At 26.4% G+C, this 14,221-nt stretch overlaps 1 protein-coding gene across 1 annotated transcript; it reads right to left on the bottom strand.

Annotated features, from left to right (window-relative positions):
* Window positions 1-11,877: 11,877 nt before the first annotated feature.
* On the bottom strand, window positions 11,878-13,367 carry LOC113385885. The gene is made up of 6 exons (XM_026623709.1): window positions 13,263-13,367; window positions 12,828-12,923; window positions 12,584-12,757; window positions 12,096-12,173; window positions 11,954-12,031; window positions 11,878-11,898 (listed from the first exon to the last, which is right to left on the bottom strand). Exons 1-6 carry the CDS (start codon window positions 13,365-13,367, stop codon window positions 11,878-11,880), a joined length of 552 nt encoding a protein of 183 aa, XP_026479494.1.
* Between the last annotated feature and the right edge of the window lie 854 nt (window positions 13,368-14,221).

The following is a 14,221-nucleotide window of genomic DNA, read 5'->3' as shown; positions in this document are numbered from 1 at the left end:
GTCCGATAATTTCTGTTTACATGTAACAAGGCCACGAAAAGCTGACTTATTTTTACAAATACATACAATTGCTTACGGATGTTCCGCCACGCGACACCAAACCTCACAGAGCAATAATTGTTAAGCATTTTACCTGAGGTCATTAATATTATTAGGGGTCTATTATAAAACGATAAATGCGAGTATAAAACATGATTCGAACCTTGGTCACTCATAAAATCAGTACCTGTTGTGCGTTTTGGTTGGATATAAACGAAGATAAATCGAATGTACCCAAAAAATCCGGTGACCTTTTTTCGGCAATTTACCAAAAAGCGCACTTCTTTTTGAATATTATTTTATAAATTTTATTCTTTTATAGGTTCTATTGGAGACGTTTTCGCTTCCTGACGAGTGCGGGTCGTACGTCATTCTTGTCGTAAAAAGACAATAAAAATAGTTTATATTTCTTAGCTGAAATTATGATACAAGTTCAATATTTGTTTGACTTCCATGTTTAAAATCTGGAAACGCATAAAAAATCTAGTAAAAGGTAATTAGTACTGTATTTCGGGCAAAAATAATTAAAAATTTGATATATAAATATTCAGGAAAAAATAATATCTATTATCTGATACAAGTCAATATTAATTAATTATAAATTAACTTTGTAGAGCATCTAATAAAATTAAGAAGGAATTACTAAAAGCTTACAATACATAATGACTATTAAAAAAATCGCCACTAAAATTGAACGCCAATTTAATATTGATTTAAATATCTATATCAAGTCACGCTAATAATATATGAACAAATACCAATAAATTACTCTGAAGGCGATAAATATTTTAATTTTATTATCAACTTTCCGTAGGACAAGTTATAGTAATCGCACCTTAAGTAATCATACCTTGGAATAAAATGGATTTATGTGTATGTGTGTATGTGTATGTGTGTATGTGTATGTGTGTATGTGTTTGTGTGTGTGTGTGTATGTGCGGATACAAATTTTCGTCGACGATTTCGGAAACACCGATCAATCGATTTGAATAATTCAAAAAACATTCGATTTGTATTGATAAGGAGACGTGCTGATTAGTTTTGGTGAGAGCAGGTCTAGCCGTTCCGAAGATACGGGGCAAAAAGTGCCAAAAACGGTTACTTAGTTTTTAAGAGAACGGAGCGTTCGATTTTAATAATTCAAAAAACATTTTATTTGTATTGACGAAATGAACATCTGGTAAAATTTTTGACTCTCAATAAAAATAAGTTAAAAAAATGTCATTTACAAAAAAAGAAAATATATATCATCTGCACGTGATTTTCTTAATGTAATGCATAATGCGATTTTTTACCCATCACCCTCAGATCTTTTAAATCTGATCTCATTTTTGGACATGGGCGTATCCAGCTTATTTTATCATAAATGTTTTTCAAAAACAACAAAAAATGTACTAAATATTCGACTCGCACCATCATATATTTTATAATATCCCATAACTCGTGTAAAATCCGTGCAAAAGGTTGCTGTTATAAATAAACCATTCGACATAAAATAATAAAACCGTATAATGACGTATCTGTGTCCCAAAATGCGCGTGCCTTTCTTCATAGTAAGAGAGCTGGGAAAGAATACAAACTTTTAATATAATTTTTACGCAGTGCATATGTTTGCAAAATTTTAAATCAAGTCATTAATTTAACTTAAATTTAAGCCCTAGCAATATATTATTTAAAAATGTCTATTATTACGCAATATATCACTCCAACAAGTCGGTAGGGTAATCTATATTTGGATATTGAAATCTTGAACAATTCGTAGCTGAAATGCTACTTAAATTATTCCATAATCTGCAATATAATATATATATTAGGTTGTCAAATATCTCCCTTCCGCCTTTTTGTATTATAAACCAAGAGCAAAAAAGCGGAAGGATATTTGATAACCTAATATATTATATCATGGAAATACTAAAGTCCGCATTTCAACTACGAATTATTTAAAATTTCAATATCAAAATATAAATAATCCTACTTGAAATTGAAAGCTGGAACTTTGCGTACAGTATTTGAAAATTCGCGAAATAAAAATAATCAATAATCTATATCTAAAAATTATCAACTCTTGGTGTATAGCATCGTGCCTTAGGGCAAATTGCTGGAACTTCCCATACCGTAGCGAAATAATCGAGTAATATTAAATGTTTTCAAATAGTTTTTTATAATTGCAAAGTTGAAATTATTTATTTAAAGTATATTAGAACTTTAGTCAGAATTGAAATTAAAATCTGAATTATGTTCGAAATACAAAAAAATGTTTTTCTTGATAATTTTTTTTTCAAATCAATTATTTTGTTCAAACAAGCAGAAAGTTCTTTAAATAATTCAAATCGGACGGTTAGTTATCTCAAAAACTGCCATTTTTATCACATTTAGCTCTGTATCTTTGAAATGGCTGGACCTGCCTTTGCTAAAAACTAATCACCCATTTTCCGAATCATTACAAATTGAATGATATTTAGATCATTCAAATCAGATACTCCATTCTCTCAATAACTCGATTTGTATTTTCAGCACGCTTTGCTCCGTATCTCCGTAACGGCTGGATCTGCCTTTGCCAAAAACTAATTAGCACATCTCCCTATCAATAGGAATCGAATGTTTTGTGAACAAAAAAATGCGAACACACAAAACAAACACACACATCCATTTTTTCTGAGGTATGCCAAAATGTTCAGAAACCTTCAGAACGTCGAGAAATGCAAAAATTTTCATTTTGGATTTTCGGCCAATTACTTTAACTACCCTACGGAAAGTTAATAATCCTACTTGATATTGAAAGCTGGAACTTCGTGTGCAGTGTTTGAACATTCGCGAAATAAAAATAATAAATCATCTATAAAAATGTATCAATAAGTAATAAAAATTGTTCTAAATATTTTAAAATAATTATTACAAAAACTGTAAATTTCATCGTCGTATTTTATAAGCCTAAATAATTTAAATGCTTATATTTGAGCGACCTTTGTTTATCTACAAGATCGACAATAAATAAACATTTCATTTTTTCACAAGCAATATGCTTTTTGAATCACTCTAATCGGAAGCGCCGTTTTCTCATTCTTTGCATTTTTTGCTGCACATCTGTGAAACTCAACTCAACTCAATCAATTCAAATAGAATATTTTTTTAATCATTCTAATCAGATCGGAGAAATTGGTTGTTTTTGCATTTTTTTCCGTATCAAAACGGCTAGACCTGCCTTTGCCCAAAACTATTCAGCATAAAGCATTGTCAATACGAATCGGATGTTTTTTGAACCTTTTAAATTGGCTGATCCGTAAATTTGACTAACATACGTACACTCACATAAACATAGATCCATATTTTCTAAGGCATGCCAAAATGTTCAGAAATCTCTGAATTGTAAAGGTATGCAGAAAATTTAATTTTTGATTTTTATTAATAATTAAATAAAAGTATTTTTGAAAAATTGAGACTTCTCGTACAAAAAATAAATCCATAAATAATATTAGCTGTAATTATAGTGATTTTCAATGATCGTAAGAAAATTTTCGACTACCAAATTTTTCTAAAATCTCAGGCATCTCACTAATATGTATTGCGGCGAAACTACAAACGGGGCGTCGCAATTTCACAAAGCGAAACGGCCGAGAGAAAAAAATCCGTTTTGAATCGAGTTGAGCGCATCTTCGGCACGCGCATACGATACCGAAATTTACCTATACGAACCGTGAAATGCCTTTTAGTAAGTGAATAATGGTCGTCTTCGTCCTGCAATTGAACATGCTCATGAATCTTAAATCTTAAATATATTACCATTGTGCGGCAAAAGTACACACTGAATTTGAAATGATACTGAAAAGGAATGTAATTTTTAAGGTGTCTACTTTTGTTGGAGCTTTTATTTGCTAATTTATGTGAATTTGCAAAGTGGTAATTTACAAACATTGTATATACAGTGTGACAATAGCGCACAACATTCAAAGTTCTATGAGAATTTTTACTCCATGTTGGAGTGAAATCGTTTTTTAACAAAAAAAAAAGAAAATAACTGAAATATGTATTATTTTCTGGAGTAACGATTACACTTATCCCCCGCTTTACACGAAAGATAGATTTCATAAAAAAACGTGTAACTCGAAATATTCAATCTTTCATGGAAAAACCGAAACAAACTAACTTATACATACACACATCAAATTTAGCTTTGATCATAAAACGGGGAGTTCCCATCTCATCTTCATATTTCTATCATAGACATTTTTAGACTAAGAATTCGTAACTACAACATACATTTTGTAGAGTTGTGTAAATGCAAAATTAATAAATTTAAAAATAATATTTTCAAAAACAGTGTAAGATCAAAAATGTGTAAAACAAATCCCGTGCAAAATGGCGGATAGGTACATTATTAAATCCTAGAATCTTCGATTAACCTTTTCTACTCGCGAATTCCGAATGGGAATCCGAGTGCGGCATCCGAATGGAAAGGGTATGTAGGTCTTATGACCTAAATGTTCTTTTTGGAAACGCAAAATTCTTCTGATTTATCTTTAGCTAACTTTGAATTGTAATTCAAATAGACTAAATTTCTGACGCAACTAGAAATCAAAGCCCAAAAATTTTGAGAGCAACTAATTTGGGATATTTATATATTTAAATATTTAATAAAATGCAGATAAATTTATTACGTACAATCAAGAATCTTATAGTAAATCCTTAAAAAAAACGATTATACCCTAGTTTCACCAAATAATATGATAAAGCGACGATCAGTATTGGTCTTATCTATCCAATTTCGTTTGATGTTATGGTATTTAGTATATTTTTAAGCAAAGACTTTTATTGATATTGATTATTATTTCACAGATGTTTTACAACATTGAATCACAATATTACAAGGCGTTATACAATGGAATAGAACACTTAAGTTTTTTCTAAATCTGTTACAATTTGCATTTTATAGAAACATATAGAAGTGTATAGTAGTCGTATTAAAAATACAAAAAATATTATTAGCCAGTATATCGTATAACAATTACGAATTTATTTGAGCCATTGCAAAAATTTCATTAACGATCCAAGGTGCATGCGTTAATATTCAATTAATATTTTCAAGGGCGTTTCTCTTTTAGTTAATTTGTATTCCCGCAATAAAGTTTGTATTAATTTAATACCCAACGTTAGTCAGCCGAAATCCAGTTCTTTTAAATTGAAAGTAACGAGGCGACTTCTTGAAGTTTTAATTAACAAATACTTTAAATTAATTACGTCGAGATGCGTTTCTTAAATTAATTATTTGCGATATCTTGCGTCGAGATGCGCGCTTGATTTTAGTTTTATTCGTGACATAAAATTGTAACAGATCTGTATTTACTAATAATAAATAATAATATTAAATTGTTTCATATTTAGGGGCAAAAAGTTTCAGTGTCACTTTGAGCAATTATATTGTGAAATATATACAAAGAAAATATAAAATATATGAGTAAAATATAGAAAGTATAATATATCACAACAAATAACACATATCAAACTAACAACTATCTGACTATGCTCAGTAAAACTCCAAGCTAATTTATCTTTAAAATTTGTAACCTGGTCCTTTTCACCCTATAGGCGGGCGTAAATTTTCAACAAGTTCAACAAATTTTATATAAAATTTAGTAATTATAAATAAATACTAAAAAACGTAAGTATGTCGAAATACACAAATAGCAAGTTAAAAACTTGCTGATCGACATATAGAAAATTGTAGAAAATATTGATAAAAACAAGAAAATAGTAACTATATTCTTCGAAGGTAAAACAGTATGTTTGATCTCGATTATATATCTGTGAATAAAAAATTAGGAAACAAAACATTGACATAGGTGAAATGAGCTGAAAAATCTATTAATATTACCCCAAAACGTTTGCACATATATTATAGGGTCGCTCTTATGATGGCTCGTTTACTAGGCGCAAATAAAAATTCATAGGGATGTTTCTTTTTTTCATTTTATAAAAATAAAGTTAAATAAATTTGCTCGCATAATTAAATATTTTTATACTTTTATATTAAATTATCACATAATTATGAAAATATATTATAATACATATATGTATAATAAAAGATTCAGGATACAATTGTAACTGGCGTAGATGGTGCCGAAAGGATGCATAACAAAACTAGTGGGGTGGGTGGCATCGTGCCTTAAGGCAAATTGCTGGAACTTCCCGTACCGTAACATAATGTTCGAGGAATACTCAATGATTTCAAATAGATTATTATTAATATTGTAACATTGTCTAATATTTATAAGAATTATATAAACTGAATTGCAAAGTTGAAATTATTTGTAAAGTATAATAGAACTATAGTCAGAATTAAAACAGTCAGAACTATAGTCAGAATCAAAAACTCTATTTCTTCTAACATCTAACTTTCTGCACTCTTTGCTCTTTATCTCCGTAACTACGGGAAGTTAATAAAACTGTTAAATAATTTTTTACATGACTGTATACTTAATTTCAATAAACATATAATTAAAGTCCATCAATGAAAATTTAACTAGATAAATAAACAACCTTTTTTAATAATTCTTATTTTTGCTAGAATAATATGATTTCAATAATGAATTTCAATTAAGACTATCGGACTCGGATGGTCCATCGGAAAGGAATATATGGCACAAAATTTTAAGCATTAAACTAAAAACGAATCCTTGATAAAGTATTATATACGTAAGTGTGAGGAAGCAAGAACAGATTAAAGTGAAGCTAAAAACTATTTTCCAAATAAATAGTGGATTTTTTTTTAATAGCTGAACCTTAATTTTCATTGATTAAGTACATTATCTCCATATTGAACAAAGTTTATGAAACTTACTTTGAGGTAAAATTCCACTTACAACTACATTTCTTACACAATAACATCCTTAAAATATTCGAAACAACTTGACATTTCAGAATATATTTAGCTATTTTTTTTTTAAATTCAATTTTAGTAGCATATGGTCTCTGATTCATACGCATGATGAATATACTGGTCAATACGCAAAATTCTGCCACTTCTCCATGACGAATATATTCTGGCAAATATAATTTAATGGAAACTCTGAGGTTTTTAGATTATAACGTAAATTTTAACTATTACAATGATTAGAACATTTTTATCTTCCACATTTGGATGGAGAGCTTATATACATATGTATCAGATAAATAGATGAAAAACTAATAAAATCGTTCTATACCAAACAAACAAAATATGATATTGAGGAAAGATCAGTATAATAACAACGATATTTATTTTCAAGAAGCCAATGATCAGGGAATTAAAGCTGATATCTAGTAAAAAAAACTGATCGAAAACAAGGAAGGACGCAGGAAACAGTTTTATAATATGGCATTGCAGACTTTATATTATTATAATAAGCAAAAAGAACATAAAGAAAGCTGTGTATTTATGAGAAATGTTATTTTCTGATTTTATAAAAAATGCTATTAAAAGTCTTAGTAACCGATTCTGACCTAAAATAGACCAATGTTATGAAAAGGCTATGTTATGTAGCAGTTCTTATATAAAGTGGTACGAAAAACAGTCAAAACCCTATGTGGTTCCTGTACAGTCAGGAGTCCTAGATAGAAAATCCACCCTAGAAAACGCACAAATGTAAAAAAAACGATATTATCAAACTGGATCTTTGAGATATGGCTTGATAACATATTAGTGAAGTTGCATTTTATGTGTAAAATGCCTAATCACACACCAATTACCTACATAGCATTTTGACAGTTTTTAGTAAGATTTTGTATAAAAACTGAAACGTAACATAGCCTTGCCATAACATTGGTCTATTTTACAGCAGAATCGCCTCTTGAATGAAATTATACACAAAATCGCAGTTCATGTGATCATTGATTTCTTGTATCATGTTCCCGGTTCCTCATTTCGCTTCTGTATAAAACGTGCAGAGAACTTTAATCATGTCGTGTGAGCACGCAGTTCCAATCGATAAAAATCGAATAAAAATGATAATCAAATGCATCACGAATATCAGCGATAAGAAATCGCAATAAAACATTTCGAATAATTGAGAACCAAGAAAAAAATGAAATTAATATAAGAGTACTATACACTGCCTGTATATGGTCTTACTGTACCTTAAGAGTAGCACGCATCAGTTCGCGTGCCTGTAGGTGCTCATGATCGGAAATAAATAAATTTTTTATTTATCGATAATTTTAAAAACACACAATCGTTAAATAAATTACCTTTCACCGATTTATAAACGGGTTATAAATAATGCTGACATGACTGTGCGTATTGCATACTGAAATGATCACACAACATTTTGGTACATAATTAATTCTGCATCTTAAGAATTTAAGATATTGATGCCAAATGGTAATCGAGTATTGGTATTTGCAAAGTTCTTTGTATTCATTTAAAAAAATATTTTTTTCATTTTTATTTTGATAATTATAGATAATATATGATAAAATGTAAACAATTTGAAATATATTTGGTATAGATTTTGACAATAAATGGACTCAATAAAATTTAAAATTCAAGTTAAATTTTTAAACTAGCCCTCTTAAATTTTGAAGTAAGTTTTGAAATATGTTCATATTTGGCGGTTCATCAATTTTATACTAATTTTTGGTATAACATATGTACAAATTACTAATATACTTTGTTTCTATTAAATTTTTTATAAAGATTATTAATATTAGAATAATTTAGGGCAAACAGTTTATTTATACTGAATTTTTCAAATTGTCACTTTTCTGCAATTAGTGCAATTTTATATATTAATAATAATTGATCAAATTCAATTGTTACTAGTTTGTTACTAATTGTTATTTGTTATAACATACTAGTTATAAAACACATTAGAAAAAAATAGTTTGCTAACGCCAAATTTTCAAAGTTGTCAGTATTATTCTAAATTTATAACCAGATCTTTCTCAATGGACCGCATAGGGCTAAAGAATCAAGTCGTTACAAAAACTATATTCTATGTTTTTTTAAATTAAAACTTCGAACTGAAGTCTAAACTGCCAGAAAACAAACTTGCATAAAATTATTTAGATAAATCTGATTGCAAATCAAAAGAAATAATAATGATAATCGAGTTGTAATTTTAATTTTTTGTACCTACTACGTTTTATATCAACATATAATATTACCAAAGTAGCGTTATTATGCAAATATATAAGGAGTTTGATTTCAATAAATTACTTATTATCAATTATAAAAAAATAATAATTGTTTTTAAATTTTTGCATATCTAATACGGTTCCTTGCAATCGCGTTTTTGCACATGTTATTTTTATGTCATATATTTAGGAGTATTCAATTATATTTTTTAACAATATGACCCGAAAATTTGAAGCTAATAAATTTGATTTCAGAATAAATTTTTATTTACTGGCATTTTACTTTAATAAACACTGGATACACAGGAAAAATAATTTTTTTGTATTAAGTAAAATTGCTTAATTTTGTATTAAATAAAATCGCTTTGAAATGAAATCATATTAAGTACTTCAAAATAGTTTGTTCTAGAAGAATGGTATATATCAAATAATTAATTTTGTAGAATCATTACAATCGCAAGCCAAGTTCATGGATTTAGTTTTAAATAACCATTGTAAAAATACTTTGTTATGGTTGAATAAGAAAATTGGAATTTTATGCCGAATGATGCATGTATGCATATAAATTTGTGAACATCACTTAATAAATCTTTGATAATATTTAAATTACATTTATTCTAAATAATGTATATAAATAATTTATATTTATCTACTTATCATGCAAATTAATATAACAAATTATAGAATATAAGAAAAATGATTAATGATTAACAAAACCATGCAATCCACTTACTTATTTAGGCGTAGGTTTTTTACTATCAACTGCATCACATAAGTCTTTTATTTCTTCTTTTTTTATATAAATATCATTCAGTAAAATTCTCAATTTATTTGCTTTACAAGGATATCCACAGTCTGGTTTCGTTAATTCAACGATGCCTGACTTCGAGTCTTCAGAATAATACATCTAAAAATATTTATATGATATAATAAATTAGTGTACAGTGATTATATGCTTAATTATTTGCAATAAATTATGTTAATAAAGTTTGTTATAAACATATTTTTTTTATAATAACTCAATTATTCCAAAATAAAAATATTAACAAATAAATTAAAGTAGATGGACAGAAGATATTTATATTACTAAAAATGCCGTTAAAGCCAAATAAATAATTATAAAAATTAATAAACACATAATTTGGTTAGTAGATCTTTAATAATCTTTAGTGATATAAATCAAATTTTATAGAATGTTTACTCACTTTTAAAAAGAAATCATTTGTTTCTTTTATGTGATATATTTCAAATATAGTCAATCCTCCATGTTTAGGATAAAAGGATTTCATAGTTCTTTTACTTGGATTTTCTTTTATTTCAAAACCATTTTCACCACCAAAAGCTGCAAATATTGGTGCGACAATTGCACCATTTCCAACATATAAAAACATTCTCGTGTTACAAGGTTGTAACTTTTTATCCTTCATCAAATTAATTGTATCGAACATATGTTTTACGTGTAAACCTATAAAATAATTTAAATAACACATTTTACTGATTATAATTAATTAGTATTACAAGCTAATAAAAAACTAATTAAATTTTTTAATGAAATTTTAAATCCACTAAAAATCAATGTCATCAATTTTGGTAAATGTTATGATCAAATATCAAACTAAACTAACTTTATAATAATTTATATTTCTAAAATTGGTTTTGTTTTGTTATTAGTCAATTGAATTTAAAGCAGATCATCAGAAGCATGTAAAATATTCAATTATTTTCGGAAAATAATATTAATCGTATACTTACGTCTAAGGTGTATGAAAAATACTATCTTATCGTATATAATATATATGCATTTTACATATAAATTTAAATGAACACTATTTAGCCATAAAAATATTTAAGTAATATATTGTCTATTCCTATTGTATATAAGACTTTAATAATAATTTGTAAAAACTGTTGCAAGATTATAGGATTATTGCAAAGTTGAGAGATAAGTTTTATATTTTATTTGAAAAAAAAAATCTGATTCAATCAATCAAGTATAAACTTTTGAGTCATTTATTTACGAAAATCCTGTCTCTCACAAATTAATTACAAATTGTCAAAAATAAAGTATAAAATATGATGAATTTAAAAAATACCTTGTATTATGATAAGTTTCCGAATAAAAAATGTATTATAAAATTAATATTTCTCACCTCCAGCCATAGATTTTAAGGCATTTGTTGCAAAAGCTGCCTCAACATAATCATTCATTAATTCTTTGAATTGAGAATATATTTCATCTGTTAACCAATCTGGTCGTTTTATATTACTTATTTCCTATAAAAGAATAAAAGAAATTTGTATAAAAAATGCGTTAAAACAAAAAAAATTGGAGCAATAAGAATAAAAAATTATCAAATCAAATCACAATTGAATATACCTTTTTTTCTAATTTAAAAAAGAGATAATAAAAAAAATATTCAGAACGAGCGAATTATTGCCAAAATATAAAATTAGGTAAATAATTTTAGAAATACATAATAAAATATTCAACAAATTAAAAATAACGCAAATAAAATTACATCAGGTTAAAATATTTAATCATGAATTTAATAATTAAAATTTAATTACCTAACAATTCAAATTGTACCTAATATTTTTATTAAATAGGAGTAAAGTTTGGATTAGAAGCAATAGCTTGGTAAACCATATCTTAACTTTTAAACTTTAGAAAATTATTTTTTCATGAACCTACTTCATTATAATACAACTCGTACAATGAAAACAATTCATTCAACTTGTTTGGTTGTAGTTCTAATTTAGTATTTCTTCTAAACACGTCCATCAATTCCTTATATTTTCCTAGTACCTTTTCTCTTAGTTCTCGTTGTAGTATTTTGTTTTGTTCTTCCAAATATTTATCGCAATTGTAATAATAGTAACTAGCCTAAAATTATTATAAATTTAATTAATAAATATTTTAAATTTTTAATTGATTTATAGTTACCCACTCTGTCAGTGTAATTTGGATCTTCAACAGTCGACCATTGTCTTTCAGTCCAATTTCGATTTAGAACATATTTCTGTTCCTGTAATTAAATAAAAGTTAATTCAAAATAAAAAATAAATTTCCATTATGAAATTATAATGAATAATATTATTGCAGTTTGATAATATACTGAAATAGTAGAAATGAAATATCTCTATATTTATAGTGTTTATTTAAATTTATGTAAAATGTATATAATAAATATACCACTAATATTATTTGCCGAAATTAATAGATCATTTAAGATGCTTCTGATAATCTGTATGAAATTCAATTTGAATATAATAATTATAAAACTATGTTTTAAAAACAATTATATTTCTGAATGTCAGAAAGTTTCAGTTTTATGTTTTAATATATTTTTTTTTTATTAAATTCGATTAGTTTTGAAAATATTTGATTGAAATTATGACTTAAATAATATTTTCTATGATAATTATTGTCTCTTACAGATTTCCTCAATCCTTCTTGCAAAATGAGAGCGCTCTCCAAAGTTCTTTTTGAAAATTTATTTTTCACTCCAGAGGATTTAACGAGATATTTTGTAAGAGAGTGATCACCCAAATATTCATTATATCTTTCTCTCAGTTTTTTCCCAACATCATACATAGTTTCTTTACCTAACTGTAAAATAAAATATACATATAATAGTAAAACATAAATCAAATTCAATTATTGTGAATTTTTTGTTTACCTGTAATAGTTCACCTGGTTGGAATGTATATTTATTAAATCGTTTTTCATATTCCAAAGCATATTTATCAGGATAATGCTCACCATTTCGAACAATCTGCAAAAAAAATTCAAATAAAAACTAAACCATTATTTTTGGTTGAATATTAGTAAATTATATATATATATATATATATATATATATAAGATATCAATTAAAACTAGAAAATACATAATCAACAATAATTAAGTGTCAATAATAAATATCAATAATAATTTACAAATTCTTAAAGAGAATTTTTGATTCAACCAATTTAAATATATTTTCTATTTAATTAAAAAATTCAATTTAAATATTTATATTTAATCACTATGCTAATATTTTTTTAATTATATATAATGTATAGATGATATTAGTAAATTCATAAACTAAATAATTTTCAAACCAAATATTTACCGCAAATACTAATTTCAAATTAGATTCATTTAGTTCCAGTGTGAAAGCTGGATTATGAAACTCCACAGTTATCAACAAATATGCAAACAAGCTTATTTTGAGCATTTTTTGTTTATAAATATATTTATTTTAGATAATTTATGATTATTTATTTTAGATATATTATAATAAAACAAGTAGTTTTTAGATTCTAATTTTCAACTATAATTCCTAATTTTGTTCGCCGATATTTACCTATCAACAAATTTATTGTAGATTGTGCAAGCCGTTGTAAACAAAAATATCAATAATATTATTATTACAATAATATTTCTAAATTTATTAAAAGATACAAATGTTCCACTAGTTTTTTTAGTAATTGCGTCAATATTGCTGTCGTGGCAATAAATAATTCACACATTTGTTATTTGGTAATTTGCTGAGTTTTTTGTTGTTTAGCCTAGCATTTGTGCAAAAATAAAACATAAATAATTTCACTAGAGAAAAGTTGCTGCCTATATATAATATGTATATTACTTTTGCAAACTTGCATAACAGCAAATTTTGTAATAATGTATTGAACAAATATACGCGATTTGCAGATAAAGTCAATTATTACAAATGAGCAATAATAACGTATTCACGCTGTAGATAAAAGCGATTTTAAAGTAGGTAATGTGTTTCTGAATATTAGACAAAATTTCAAAGATTAGTTTTATCATTTGTAATATAAATAAAATCTCTTTGTATATTAATCAGCCTTGATATCTATTAAATTTAATTATTCAATTTAATTATAAGTAAATCTTTTTGCGTGCGATTGTTCAGAATCGTAACTTTTCTTAATGTGACATAAATTATGTTCAAGTTCACAAATAATTTGCATACACCTGTCCCCCGTTTTACACGGAAGTTACGTTCCAGAGAAAACCGTGTAACTCGAAAAATTCACTTTTATATGGAAAAACCGCGCTAAACAA

Source organism: Ctenocephalides felis, unplaced genomic scaffold (genome assembly GCF_003426905.1).
Source record: "Ctenocephalides felis isolate EL2017-DRISC unplaced genomic scaffold, ASM342690v1 CF-g0.4_SCAFFOLD_03571, whole genome shotgun sequence".
Lineage (NCBI taxonomy): Eukaryota > Metazoa > Arthropoda > Insecta > Siphonaptera > Pulicidae > Ctenocephalides > Ctenocephalides felis.
The sequence above is the reverse complement of the archived record's forward strand: the minus strand, read 5'-3'. Positions and strand labels throughout refer to the sequence as shown.

Bases quoted from the DNA above. Each gene is read 5' to 3' on its own strand.
- LOC113385885 (XM_026623709.1), bottom strand. From the start codon at position 13,367: ATGCTCAAAATAAGCTTGTTTGCATATTTGTTGATAACTGTGGAGTTT. The intron at 12,924-13,262 runs GTAAATATTTGG...TTTTTTTTGCAG, and splicing joins ATTTGAAATTAGTATTTGCG to ATTGTTCGAAATGGTGAGCA. The intron at 12,174-12,583 runs GTAAGAGACAAT...ATTTAATTACAG, and splicing joins AAGAAGGATTGAGGAAATCT to GAACAGAAATATGTTCTAAA.